We start from the raw sequence: 14,680 nt of genomic DNA, 5'->3' as shown, positions 1-14,680 counted from the left end.
CCAGACCCGGCTCCGCAGAGAGACGGATGCAAAGAAACTCCCAACCCTGGACCCGGTTCCAGCGGAGACAGGGCTCTGGAGCCTGGGAGGAGGCAGCGTCTGAGGCCAGGCCCTGGGGCTGCCCAGCACCCTCCCTGCCCTGTGAGCTCAGGGACACAGCCAGGGGCCGTCCATCAAGTCCCGACATCTCCTCCTGGAGGCCCACCACCTCGTTCCCCCTGCTGTGGGTAGCAAGCCTTTGGGGCCACACACACTCCCCACCAGGCCTGGGCCCATGGTCCTGAGCTGTTGGGTGGAGCCCGAGCGTGGACGGCCGTGTCCCCACTGTGCTGGAGGAATCAGGGCCCAGGGCCAGGACCCCAGCACAGAGACAGCAGCAGGGGTGCGGGGGGGGGGGTGCGGGGGGAGTGAAGCAGAGGGCTGGCGACAGACACAAGGAAAGACAGAGAGAGACGCAGAAGGCGCAGCCGGCCCAGTCCCTGGTCCCGCCGTTCCTGGGAGCAGCTCCCAGCACACTCCCCTCCAGCTGCGGGAGATGTTAAAGCCCGCGCTTCCTAAGCTAGCTGGGTTGGCTTTGATGGTTCGTGCTCATGAGGGCCCTGACTGAGGCACACACCCAGGAGGGTGATTATGGGGTGAGCTCCCGTTCTGGGGTGAGAGGTCAGCCAGTGCTGGGCTTGTTCCTACCTGCCCCCCCTTCCCTGCCCACCCCCCTCTCCACCCCTGCCCACCCCTCCCCCCACCTCTTCTACACCTCCTCTTTCTCCCCCCTCCTTCTCGGGCAGCCCCCCCAGCTCCCTGCCCCTACCTCTCAGCATGGGCTTCCTGGGGGCTGTAATTTGGGGTCTGGCCTTCACTTCTCTCACTGCTCAGCTCCCCTCCCGCCCCCCGGGGCTGCTGAGCCTCAGAAACTGCCTCAAGGTCAGGGAGGGCATCATGGAAAGGTCTGAGGGAAAAGACACCTCTTGGAAATAATGTGGTTTAAATAGTTTCGTTAGAACAGTCTCGGGAGCTACGACCCTCTCTGAACCGAAGTTGTGTGATCGGCTCAATCATGAAAACGTCTGCGCGAGTGACCTGCTCCTGCGGGCGCCTCCCTCGGGCCACCTTGGGCTCAGTCGCCTGGGGACGGGGTCACGCGAGGAGAAGCAGTCCCACTTGAGATGTGACCCCCACACACCGCCCCCCGGCTTTACTGGGTATCACTGACAAATAAAATTGTGTGTTTTTAGGGCCTCCCCGGTGGCGCAGCGGTTGAGCGCTGGGTTGCGAAGCTGCCCGCAGCCTCTGCAGCGCCGGTTCGTTCCCCGGCTGCTCCCCGGCCACCGGAGGAGGGTCCCGCATGGCGCGCAGACCTCTCCTGCCGCCCGCTGCTCCCCTCAGCAATGTACTTCGGTCCTTCTGCCTGCTCTGCTCCCCGCTCTGGCTCTGGTGAATTCTCTCGCCCTCCCGCGCTTCTGACTGTACCCAGTGCTTGTATAAACAAACAAACAAATAAATAAATCTTTTAAAAAAAAATTGTGTGTTTTTAAAGGGAACAATGTGATTTTTGAAGCTACACAGTGTGAGGATTTAATACACACGTGCATTGTGAAATGACCCCCACAATCGAGTAATTGTTGGGGGCTGTTATTGTTGGGGGCTGTTTGGGTGTGGAGAGACTATTTCAGGTTTATTCTCCTAGCAAACCTCAAACATACAATCTGGGATTCACTGCAGACACCACGCTACTCTAGCCCTCCACATTTATTCATCTGGTAACTCACAGTTTGAACCTTTGCACAACATCTCCCTGTTCTCTGGACCTCAGCCCCCGACTTACAGTTCTCAAAGGAGACTATTACTCTCATGATGGTAACTTGTTCTCCCTGAAGATGCAGCAGAGAAAGGCGTTTAATATTATTTTTACAATCATTTCCCTTTATTCACAAGCAGGTAAAGCCCAGGCCACTGTCTGACCAGGACCTGGTCCCTCCGCCAGCACCTGGTCTTAAGTGGGGTCTCCAGCTCGGCTCCTCGCTTTCAAGAGTCTCCGAGTCTGCTGGTCCCCAAAACCCTGCAGTTTATCCCCAAACACAAGTGTCTCTGTAAGGACCTTTGGCTCCTGCTGCCACAGCTTCCTCTCTCACGTCACTGGTAACCGTTCACCCCGGGTTTTCATTGGTTTGCTTGGTCTTGGGATGCCCTGGGCTTGGCTGCGTGAGGCAAGTTCCTTCCTGATCTTTGCGTCACTGTCAGCAATGTCATCATCCTCGGCTGAGCACCCAGCAGACAGGGTCATCCGCAAACACAGAGCCTCTGAAAAGTCCCCGGAGCCCCACCCGTCAGGTCACCGCTGGGCCGGGTCAGCGCAGGTTGACCAGCCTAATCCAATCACCAGCCCACGCCGGGTGCTGAAGATTTATCATGAAAAGAAAAGGAATTTGAAAATCCCCAATATTGCTGAAATGATAATATTTTTGAGTGTTGGATTAAATCAAATATACTATTAAATAGATGAAATAACAAATATACTCCTAAAATTTAATTTCACCTTTAAAAAGGGGAGGCGAGGCAGGAGTTGGAGATGGTGGATTCTGAGGCTGTCCCCAGCCTTCCTCTCGGCCTCCTGGAGTGGGAGGGCCAAGGGCGAGGCTCCATGCTGCCCCCAGGTGGAGCGCTGTGAAGGGAAATGCCAGCAACCCCGTGACTTGTTCCCATGCACGCACATACCAAGCACCTCAGATTCAGCCATAAACGCAACGGGGCACTAGTCCAGCCGCCACGGGCAGGGCCCTGAGGACGCGGTGCTGAGTGGGAGAGGCAGCCACAAGCCGCGTGTTGGGAGAGTCCACTTATCTGGAGAGTCCACAAGTGGCAACTCCTTAGACAGAAAGCAGCTGACTGGTGGCCGGGGCTGGGTGGTCACAGGGAAAGTGGGGGGCTCGCGGGCACAGGCTGCTTCTGGGAGCCATGACAGCGGCTGAGAGCAGACAGCGGGGAGCTGGCACGTCTCTGGCTGTGCTGACAGCCACTGACTTGTGCACTCGAAAGGGGCGAGTGGTCTAGCAGGTGAATTCTGTGTTCTGAAAAACAATCGCTGTGTTCAATAATAGGAAACAGAACTGGCAAAAATAGAAGACTTTCCCTTTCTCCCCAGGTGGGACAGTGCAGCTGCGGTGGAACAGGAGTTTTAAGAGCAACTGTGAATATGAGCCAGCAAGTGAAAATAATAATAATAATAATAAATTTTTAAAAATTTTAAAAGGTGCCCCATTAAACACTCAATTAGAGGTCTTTTAAGAAATCCAACTCAGGGCGTCCCTGGGGGCACAGGGGTTAAAGTTCTCAGCGCTCTCAAGCTATCACCAGCCACTGCAGCCTGAGTGTGATCGCAGGCCAGGAGCTACCCACATGGCACAGCAGACCTCTCCTGTCTCCCCTGCTCCCCTCAGCAGTGTACTTCAGTAGATCTGCCTGTTCTGCTCCCCACTCTGTCTCTGGTGAATCTTCTCACCCTCGACACCTCTGGCCTGTACCCCAGCTCTTGTATGCATAAATAAATAAAAAATAAATCTTTTTTTATTAATAAATTTTATTTTTATATTCCCCATACAATTGCAACCCCCTTATTTTGACCCCAATCCCTCCCCACCCCCCATAGAGTGTCTCTGGTTCTCAGTTTTTTGTTGATTTTGATTTTCACTTTCTTATAGTTGTTCATTTTCCTGGTCCCTTATTTAAGTTTTCTGGATTCCTGCTATGAGTGAGACCATCTGGTATTTTTCTTTTTCTTTCTGGCTTAAAAAATAAATCTTTTTTTAAAAAAGAAAAGAAATCCAGCTCATCTTCACGCTGGGTCGAAGATGCCCAGCTGGTGTAGAATCTACAAAATTTCAAGAAAGTTAGTTTCTTTTTCCTTGAGGGCCTCAGCTCCTTCTGCGGTCGCTGCATGTGAGTGCAGATAGCGCTTCAGAACATTCTTTATTTGGAAACTGGAGACCACACCAGACGCCAGCCTGGTACTTTGTGGAGCTGAGCTTTTGAGTCGCTGTGCAAGATATTTTCTCATGCTGTCATTGGTCCTATGTTTTGTGATCAGTTTGGGGATTCAAGCTTTGGTTGCAAATTGTGAAAAATAAAGAAATTTTTAAAAATCCAATTTAAAAAAAGATCACTCAAAAAAGACGGACGCTTGCGGAGATGGGGAAGCTTTGTTAACGCGGGATGCCAGGCCAGCGCTGAATGTGCTTTTGTGAAACACAAAGAGGAAGGAGACTGGGCCACTGGGGCTCAGGCTGGGGGCCGTGTCCCCAGTGCAGGGACAGTGCCGGTCGCTCCCCTGAGGACACTGTGCCAACTCAGGCAACCTCCCTGCACACTGAGGCCAGGAGACAGGGGAGGGGCCCAGAAGCTGGAGGGATGGAGGGACCCAATGACTTGTTCCCATGCAAGTCATTGGGATGGAGGCACCTGCCCCGCCAGGTTTCACCCGGGCTCCTCCTGGAGACTTTGTGTGTGTGTCTGTGTGTGTCTACATGTCTGTGCGTAGCTGTATGTGTGTGTGTCTGTGTGTCTCCATGTCTGTGCTTATCTGTATGGGTGTGTGTCTGTGTTTGGTTCCCCTTTTCCATCGGAGGAGAACGTTAGTAAAAAGAGAGAGGAAGTGTTTGGGTGACTCATGCGGTTGCAAATAATTAAAGATCCAGAGAAACCACCAGAGCAGACCCTTTCCACTTTGTTAACAAAGGATGGGGGCCACTTACCCCGGAGGAATCTTCTAGAAACCATGAACCCACATCTTAGAGAAAACAGCTCAAAAGGCACACTTTCGTTGTCATGTCGGTGATCAAAAGCCCTTGACTTAGGTGAAACACACCCCTTGCTTTATTGAAACAGGTCGAGACTTTGCTGAGAGTAAAAGGAAATCCCTGCGCTTCTGCACAGCCCGAAGGAGGCGAGCGAGGCTGAAAGCAGGCCCGGGGCTGCCGGCACCAAGGGTCAGATCTGCAGGCAAGAGCCTCGGCGTTTCTGGCCTGGACAGGACCCGCTGTGACCGGCCCCTCCGCCAGAGCCCACATCACCGGGAGCCCAGCCCTTGGCCCCCGCCCCCCAGGCTTCCTGCTCAGCTGGGCCCCGAGCCAGGCCTTCAGTTTGCCGGCGCGGAGGAGGGGTCGTTTCAGTAATTTTTCTCCACGCTCTTAAGATGTTCTAAGTTTTATTGCTCTCTCTTATATAAAATGAACCAGAGTCCAGCAGGACGCGGGTCCTGGGGCCCTGCAGCCTCGGGAGCAGGCTCCTCCCCCGTGGTCGAGGCCAAAATGTCCATTTAGAGCCAGCTCTGTTCCTGGCTCTCTGCCAGCTCACCCCACTCCCTGCTCCCTGGCATTCCAGACACTTCCAGGTGCTGAGGGTTACAAAGCTCCTGTGGGCACCACCGGAGCCACATGCTTGCCTGGGGCGACAGGGGCCGCGCCCGCAGAGTCGAGGGGTCCCCCGGGTCCCTCCAGAACCCCATTCCTGCTGGTCCTCAAAGAAGCCTGCGGACTCACAGTGCCCGATGGACACCCAAGGGAGCCCAGCTGCCTCCTCCACCACCGGGGAGGGGACTTAGAGAGGCCGAGGGCCAGGTGCTCGCCCGGAGCCTCCAGGGCGAGGCCGCCTCAGGCTCAGGTCCTTCTCACCACGCTGTACATGGGCTCCAGCTGCGTGGGCCTCTGGGGGGGCAGCCCTCTGTCCGCAGAATCCTGGCTCTGGGCATCAAACACCACGGTGGTGTAGAGCAGCTCTTCCCGGGGGGCCTCCTGCAGAGAGAGTGTCAGGGAAGAGGGGGGCAGCTCAGGGTCCTGGGGAGCAGGGGCTCCAGTCTTCCCCTCGGCCAGGGCCTCTGTCTCTCATAAGGTCTGTCCACCACCTGCTGCACCCCACCTGGTGAGACACGGCACAGAGCACCAGGCACGCTGTGGCCCACGCTGACACCTTGGCCACCCCACTGGGAAAATAGGATGTCGCTGTCCTGGGGGTCATGTCTAAGTCTCAGGCTTAAATCCGCCCCTGTCTGGGGCCTCCCTGGTGGTGCAGGGGTTAAGTCCCAGCACTATCAAGTGTCAACAGCCACTGCAGCACAGTTCACTTCTTGGCCAGGGAGCTACCCCCATGGCACAGCAAACCTCTCCTGTCTTGCCCGCTGCTCCCCTCAGCAGTGTATTTCAGTAGATCCACCTGTTCTGCTCCCCACTCTGTCTGGCGTATCCTCTCACCTCCCACACCTCTGGCCTGCGCCCCAGCTCCCGTATGCATAAATAAATAAATCTTAAAAAAAAATCCATCCCCATCTTTTCCACTACCTCGCCCCTCGCTGGCCTCAGCCCGAGCTCTTCCACCACCAGGCAGATCACAACCTGGGGGCAGCTCTGTGTCTAAGGGTTGACTTAGGGGCCACCGACCAAAACCTGGGAAGCAGCGTTGATACCAAAGAGATGCTGAGACCCAAAGAGCAAGAAGTCACAGGCTTTACCGTGGGGTGTGAGGTATACAGTAGGTGCTTAATCCGTGCTGCCCCTTATGGACTGTCAGGATTGTCCCAATAGCACCTCATCTCCCATCCCACCCCCCAGCCACAATGACATTAAGCTCTGCCAAAATCCACACTCACCCCATTTTCTGTGTGGTCCCCAGGGTCCCCATGCCAGGTGGCCTGCACTTACCACCGTGCTGTACTCCACCTCCACCTGCGGGGGGTGCCTGGGCTCGCTCTGAAGGGGCAGTGTCTTCAGCTCCATATTTGCATAGCAGGGCTCACCCTGGTGGGCAGGGGTATAGGGTCTCGGTGGGGGTCCAGGAGACCCTCTGCCGTCCAGCCCAGAGGGCCCTCTCTCCTTGCCTCTCTGCAGACCTGGCCCCTCCCTCTATGTGTGGGTGAAGCCCCTCCCCCACCTCTCTGCTCTGCCCGCCCCAATCCCCCTCCCTGCTGCCCCCAGACTCCTCGGGGCAGTATTTGAATGCCCCCAGGTCAGCATGGGAGGACCCTCCTTCACCGCAGGCTCCTTGGGGAGAGGGACAGGCTGGCAGAGCTGGAGACAGGACCTGGTAACCAGGTCCCCCTGGCATCGTTCTATGTGCTCCGGGCAAGCATCCCAGTCAACCAGCAATGCCCCAACCAGACCTCCCCACCCCAGGGGAGCCCACAGCCTCCTGTGCTCCTGCCTGGCCACCTAACACCCCTCCTGCTGCCCCCATTCTTACCTGACTGGGGTTCTGCAGTGGCCCTGAATTCTTAGCAGCTAAAGAGAAAAGAGGAGAGTAAGGAGATGGAACCCCAGAATAATGGCAGAGAGGGGGGGTCCCTAAGATGTGACCCTAAGATTCACCTGCAGGAAAGTATTTCCCCAGAGACGGTGGTCTGGGGGACTTACCACTTCAGGCCTGCGGTGTGGAAGGGAGGGAGGGAGGCATGGAGGGAGTGGGTGGGTACACATATAAAGGAACAAGCCGGAAAGCATCCTGGGGAGACCCAAACCAAGCTAGTTCTCAAAATACAAAAAATACATAAGAGCGTCCGGATGGGAGAGGGCAGGAAAGGGCCTCTTGAAGAACCTGCAGACAAGATGGAAAGTTCTGGAGGTCTCTTGCCCAACAATGGGACTGGACACCACTGAACTGTGAACCCCAAAATGGTGAAGATGGCACATTTTATGTTAGATGCCTTTTACCACAATAAAAAATGTGGCTCCGCAGGCCCCACCCAGATGAACTGACTCAGAAATGCCGGGAAATCTGTGTTTCAACAAGACCTAGAAATAAAAATAACACAAGTGTCCTCGCAGAGGCCAGGCCTGCCTGGGACGTGCCATGCGGGAGGATTGGTCGCCCCTGTGGCCCCCTGGCCTGGGGTGTGCCCCTCATGGACAGGAGTCTCGGTAGCCGCGAGGGCTCACAGCTCGGGGCTCGCAGCCCTGCCTGACGCCCAGCTCCCTGCACCCCGCCTCTGCGCCCGGGGTGGGAGCAGCTGATGCACACACAGCGAGGGTGGCTGGTGCAGGTGCCTGGCCAGCAAGCCCACAGCCAGCAGCCCTGGACGCTGCAGGGAGAGACAGTTCTGCCCCCAGAGGACCCTAAGGTCAAAGGCTAGAAGCAGGACCACATCCGAGGGACGCGCCTGCCCATCCCTGTCAGTTGACTCAAGAACCTGCAGCCAAAACACATGGTCCAGGTGCTGCCCCCGCGCCCCCCCCACCCCCGCCCCGACAGGCCTTCTGAAGGGGAGGGGACCTGGCCTGTGTAGGGGGGTGGGGAGAGGGAGGAGGCCCCAAGCCTGCTCCTGGGGGGGGGGGGTCTGTCTGCTGTGGGGCTTTCACTTTAGTGCGGGGAACTTAGATTCTTCCTTGTGCCTTTATTTTTCCAATTTTCGACAGAACCGCAAGCTCCTTATCCAAGGGGAGCTTTCTAGGTGAAAGGGCAGGGAGGACACTCACAGCGGAGGGCGAGGCCGTCAGGCGGGAAAGCCCCAGCCTCCTCGTGACCGAGGCGCACGGGAAGGAGACAGGACACGGGGTGGGGAGGAGGAAGGGCTTCTGTTCCCAGCACGGGCTTTTGCTCCTCTCAAAACGCCCCGTGTGCTGGGGGCTGCACCCCCAGGGGGTGGCTGGAGCTGAGAGTGAGTCCCCCTCCCCAGTCTGCACCCTCTCTTTGTTGGTGCTGCAGCTGTGGAGGGAGCACCCCACCCGCCCCCCTGCAGCCTTTGAAAGGCTTAACTCACTGACAATAGACAAACACCCCAACAGACAAACACCCCGAGCCCTCTGCTCGGGAGCCCAGAACCTCAGAGCAGGCAGGGCCCCTCCGCCTCGCTGATCTCAGGCCAAGATCCCTCCGGGGGACCCTGGGCCTCCAGCCAGCAGCCAGAGGCCACGCTCTGTCAGCTACTCAATTTGCCTTTGGTGTCCCCGAGCTCCTATTCAGAGGGGAGCGGCCACCCCAAGGACAACACCTGGACTCCCTGGGGGCCCATGGCAACCAAGATGCTAAATAATGTGCTAACCTGCAAAATACCTACTGTGTGCTTTCTCCAGCGGGGACCCTGATCATGATGATGCAGGGATGGGGGTTCACCCAGGGGGTGAGCTATTTTGGGGGGTCAGGAAAAGGTCCCAGAAAATGAAGTTTGAGGGCAGCCCTTGGGGCCCATCAGGGTGAGCACAAGGGCACCCCAGGTTTCCAGAGGGAATGCAGACGGGGCAGCAGGTCATGGCTTTTGCCAAGTCATAAGAAATTGGAAACGGCTGCTTTCCAGGGCGGGAGGCCAGATTGTGGGGGGCGGTGACTGTCTTGAGGGGCTTGGATTTTTGAGGGTTTTAAATAGAAGAGAGACACAGCCTCCCAGAGCAAACACCCCAGGCTCTAATGTGGGAAATGCCTCTCTCTGGGACACCTCCTCTGGGCCAGCCCTGAGGGTTACCCAGGACCTGCTGCCGAGGGCCTGCATTCAGTGCTTGTTCTGGGGAACAAGGACAGAGCCCCGAACACCACAGGGTGTGGTCAGGCCCTGCCCACCTGGGGACACAGGGGCGCCGGGAGCTAACTCACCTTTGACCTGCCTTGGAATCATCCTCCAGGCCAGCAGCGAGATCCCCAGCAACAAAAGCAGCACAAGGGCAAACAGGGAAAGCAGCACGGGGGACCTGGGGGGACACAGATGGGGGGGCACGATGCTTTCCCTCCTTGTTCCAATGCCCAGATACGGCCAAATTGAAAAAAAAAAAGAGCATGAAATCTTTTTACACACCTCTCTCTAGCAGTTACCCCCACATCCACACATCCTTAAGAAGCCTCCAGAAACTCGTCATTTGGATACAAGAAAATACTCATGTACATTATTTTCCTCCTTTTTTCACACAAAAGAGGCACAGTATAAATGCCAGACATCACCTAATATAGTCAGGTATCAAACATTCTGAGAAACACGCAGACCTGGATGATGCAACCTCACTACATGCCAAGACTAGACATAGAGCCTCCACCATACCACGTGGGGTCACACCCAAGTTTATGCTAAGATGAGAACATTCAGGCTGGCCACACAGAATGCCATCTGCTATAGACTAAATGTCGATTGACACAAGTATTGATTGACACATGATGGAGACCCTTTCATGTTGGTTCATAAAGACACGCCCCGCTCTTTTTTATAGCTGTATAGTATTCCAACACATGGACAGACCTAAGTGTTTAACTCTTTCCACTGAACGGGCGGTTCCTCTAGTCTTTTGCATTTACACACATTGTTGCAAAAATCACCTTACAGCTTTGCCTTCTGGGAGTGGACAAGCACAGCAGATTTACCCGGATTTATCGCACACACTGTTCCAAACCCCTTGCTTGCTTTTGTCTGCTATTTCTTGCCTAATTTGCAACCATGATGCTCTAGTCTTTTTCATAAAGATGCCCTCCCCTCAAATCACAGGCTTCAGACCCACAAACCTAGCTCTGCCCCCATGTGTGTATCTGGAGGCCAGTTTCTGGAAGTGGCATGTCTGAGACCTGAACTGGACCTTGCTGGATATTAAGGTTGTGGCGTGGGATGGCCTGCAGCCTGTGGAAGGACTTCAGTGGGGTCAGAGCATAAGGAATCTCACTGGCCTTTGCTCCTGGCTCTAAATCTTGGGGTTTCCTTAGTAATAGGAGTGATTTGTTATTCATGCGCCCCTTGGGTCACTCCCAAGTTTATGTTTAGAGATGAGATGACTTAGGATGGGTCACAGAAGGACCAGCCATGTGACTGGGGACGGGAGTTCTGAGCCAGCCTGACCTTCAGGGAGTGCAGGGCTGGGGTGGCCTATGGTTTAATCAGTTGTGCCCATTTAATGATGCCCCAGTAAAAACTCTGAATGTGGAAGCTTGGGGAGCCCTTCCAGGGGCACATGTTGCCCCAGTGGGTAATGCACCTGGATTTCCCCCGGAGAGGGGACCCTTCTAGACTCTTCCTATCTGCATTTCCTATCTGCATTCCTATCTGCATATGGCTGGTCCCACTCTTGATCCTTTATGATAAAGCTGTCATCGTAGTATAGTGCTTTCCTGAGTTCTGTGAGTTATCCAGCCAATTATCAAACCCAAGGGGGGTCACGGGGACCCCCTAATTTGTAGCCAAAGTCATGATGGCTTAGGTACCCCTAAATTGCTCTTGCATCTGAAGTCAGGAGGTTTTGTGGGCCTGAGTTCTTACCCTGTGGGGCCTGTGCTAACTTCAGGGGCTCCGTGTGGAAGTGAATTGCAGACACCAGGTAGTGTCAAGCGGGGTGAGGGGAGGTCTCTGAACCCCAGAAATGGCTTATGACTGCAAGCATTTTCTGGGGAGAGAATCTCTAAGTGCTGTCAGATTTCCCTAATGGTTGCGACCCCCAAAGTTCAAGAATCCTGAGTTTAGATGAAGAACTGAGAGCCTGGAATCCCATATGTCTGCATGACCCTGGCAGGGTCTGTTACCTGTTACCTTCCTCCCATCACCCCCAGCTTCTCTCCAGCCCGAGCCTTCCCTTGGAGCCAGAGCCGGCCCGCGAGGCCTCACCCAGACAAGCTAGGGATTCAGCCGCAGGTTCCAACCTGGCTGGCACAAAGGAGGCAGGGGTCCCCAGACCTCAGCAATGTGACCCCGCCCCGCTGGACCAGGGGAGGAGGGGCCCGTCGTGGGCTCCCCGGAGGAGCAGGCACCTCCAGACACGGGGATCCACCTTACTGAGGTTTCTGCCGGGGTTCCTCCTGACTGGTGCTGTGGGTGGCCAGGGCAGTGGACGTCAGGTTGGTCATCGGCGTTGTGGTTGTCGAGGTGGTGACTGTAGTGGCAGTTGTAAGCGGGGTTGACGTTGGTGCTGAAGAAACACAAATCAAACCAGGGATCTTCCCCATAAATCTCACAGCCATGCCTTTTTGAGCTGATTTCACAGGAAATGCTAACTTAACAGGGGGCAGGACCCCAAGGCCAAAGTCACCCTCTTGGGCCAATTATTTCCAAATAAGACATGTTTACTGAACCCACAGTCCCGAGTTCATCCTGCCCAGGCGGGGCAGGCCCTCTGGAGAGGCCCTAAGTCACCTCCGCACCCCAGTCTCTTCCCCCTCCAGCCACAGCCACTGCAGCTGCCAGACAGACACGTCTACGTCTATACCGTGAGCTGACTCGCATTTGTTAGAGTGCCCCTGTGCTCAGCAGGGTCACCACCCCCTGCCACTCTGCCCAGCTCCTACCTGCCCCTGCAAGCTCCCCATTTCTGTGGGCGGATGCACGCGGGCTCCTCTCTCCTCACAAACTCTGCATCTCACCTCCCCTTCACCTGACAGACACCTCCCCCCTCAGGCTGACAGAGGGGCCAGCTCCTCCAGGAAGCCTTCCTGACCCCTCCCCCACTTCACACACACACACACATGCACACACATGCACACACACACACAGTTCGCTCGAGTCTCTGATCCGATTCCTGCCACTGCTGTTCCTACCTGAGACTCCTCGGCGGCTGGTATAAAGCGTGGGGGTGGGGGTTAGGACTCACCTGGGGACACAGACACCTCAACCTGGTACGTGGGGTCTAATGATGTACGTATGTCAATCCCACACAGGTAAATTCCTGCATCAGCCTCCGTGAGGTTCTCCACGGTCACTGTGAAGGTCAGGTTGGCTGGATGGTCCCTGATGGACACGCGGCCGCGCCTCCCTTCTCTCTCTGACCTGCTGGTCTCCACGATCTTTTCCCCTGATGTCCAAGATGTGCCTTTGTACCAGTACTTGACATGTCCTGCGGATTCGTCCTTATAGCAACACGGCACGCTCAGGGATCCACCCACAGAGCCCGTTACCATGCGGGGGCAGAACAGACACCAACAGCCTGGAAAACACATGTGCCCCTCCTCCATGGGTGGCTGTCTGGACCTGGGGACACCCCCAAAGTTTCCCATCTCCTGTCAGCTGCCCCATCAACCGGATCACACCTGGGGGTCACTCCTGAGATTCTAATCACAGCAGCCCCTTCCTCCAGATCCCACCCCTCTTTCCTGCTGCCCATCTCTCACCCACCAGGGACTCCCACCTCCAAACCATAAGAACTCAGCCCAGCACCCTGATCCCCCCAAACACCACCCCAGCCGTGAGCAGTTCAGAAGTCGGAAGCAGGGTCACATTCAGTCTGTGCCCTCCTGAGGGGTGTGAGCAGAACCCCCAGCTCCCTAGCACTGTGCCCCCTGCTGAGTTCTCAGCCCCCCCAATTTGTGGAGGTCTTTGGTGCATCCTGGGACTTCCTCAGTCCACCCAGCACCTGTGGCTCCTTCTCGGGGAAGCTCATATTCTGTGTATCATGCTTTGGGTTTTATCTGCTCTTTCCCCAGATAGTTCCCACAGCCCAAGCTGCAGAGCAAGGAGTGAGGCGGACATCACCAGGCAGAGGACACTTCCCCACTCTCTGTGCCCCCCTTGCAAATATGTGATCAACCCCAAAAGGGCGGCCTCCAGTTCAAGTTCAGGCCACCCAAAACTGCTACAGTCCCTCTCCTGAGGCCCCTCAGGACCTCCTCTCGGGGCTGTGGGGCAGCAGCTCAGCAGTGAAGGCCTCCCCAATCCTGCCCCAGGTGTGATGTTTGTTGAGACTCTTGGAAACAGCCAAGGGGGATCAGGTGGATAGGGCACCCGAGGAGTCTGCGTTTATGTCACAGCCCTAGGACATATCAGCTGTGTGTTCTGAGGGAAATTGCTTAACTTCTCTGAGCTTCAGGTGTCTTGTCTATTGAGTGGTGATAACTGGTTGGCCCCCATGACATTGCAGGGTTGAATGAGATAAGGAATATAAATAACATTAGGTTGAATCATATGAAATTGATGATATTCAACTGTTTTTGAGCAAGAAACCAAAATTTCATAAGATTCCATCTAATGAAAATAGGTGACCTTCTGTCTAACCAAATTAAGAAAAATAAGAAAAGAAAAAATAATCACAGAGATACAGAAAATTAAGAGTCAAGATGGTGCTTTGCAGAAATTCCCCACGGATACACCTAGAAATCTGCGTGCACATTCTAGAACATTCTGGGTAATAGTCTAGAAAAATACAGATCACTAAAACTGACACCTGTCAAGTGCTGAATAAAGAAATGTGCATTCGAGCATCCTTCATCCAAGAGGCTGCTCCTGCGTCGTCCCCTCGGCTGTGAACTATCATCTCTCTCTGCCTGGGCCGTGGCCCCACCGCCCCCACCACGACGCGGCATAATCCTGTCTGTCTGCAGTTCTGACTTCTTTGCCCTTCCTCCCCCTTCTTCGCTCTTCTCCTCTTAGCGACAATAAAAACACACACCCCTTTTGAGGACATCCCACAGCTGAAGTCTCGAGTGAAAAAAATGTCACCATTTCTCCCAAAATGCTCTGCACCTGTGACAGTCCCTGGAACTCAGAGATGGGGAGGGGCTTCCCTGGTGACTGGGCCAACAGCGCCTCTGCAGGAGGCTGGTGAGCAACTGGGGGGACTGGAGGCGCCAGGCCGGGTCCATTGCTCTGCACCTCATCTGCCAGGATGTCCCCGCTGTCCCCAGGGTTGACTGAGGGTCACAAAGTCTCACCCCATGAAACCCCAGAGAAAGCTGGCAGGGAACATGTGTGTACACACCCCACCAGGAGGTCAGAGGGAGGAAAACCAGGGCCGGGGAGCTGGGAAACAGGACA

At 55.4% G+C, this 14,680-nt stretch overlaps 1 protein-coding gene across 1 annotated transcript; it reads right to left on the bottom strand.

The window, feature by feature from the left end:
• Positions 1 to 5,648: 5,648 nt before the first annotated feature.
• Positions 5,649 to 12,831, bottom strand: CD300A (CD300a molecule; the record flags this gene model as incomplete). Its single annotated transcript, XM_084238053.1, has 7 exons — positions 5,649 to 5,783; positions 6,687 to 6,782; positions 7,225 to 7,262; positions 9,437 to 9,475; positions 9,565 to 9,659; positions 11,714 to 11,810; positions 12,525 to 12,831. 7 exons carry the CDS (start codon positions 12,829 to 12,831, stop codon positions 5,649 to 5,651), a joined length of 807 nt encoding a protein of 268 aa, XP_084094179.1.
• Between the last annotated feature and the right edge of the window lie 1,849 nt (positions 12,832 to 14,680).

This window comes from Talpa europaea, assembly GCF_964194135.1.
Source record: "Talpa europaea genome assembly, chromosome: 7".
In the NCBI taxonomy this organism is placed as follows: Eukaryota; Metazoa; Chordata; class Mammalia; order Eulipotyphla; family Talpidae; genus Talpa; species Talpa europaea.
Note: the sequence above shows the minus strand (reverse complement) of the source record. Positions and strands in the feature narration are given on the sequence as shown.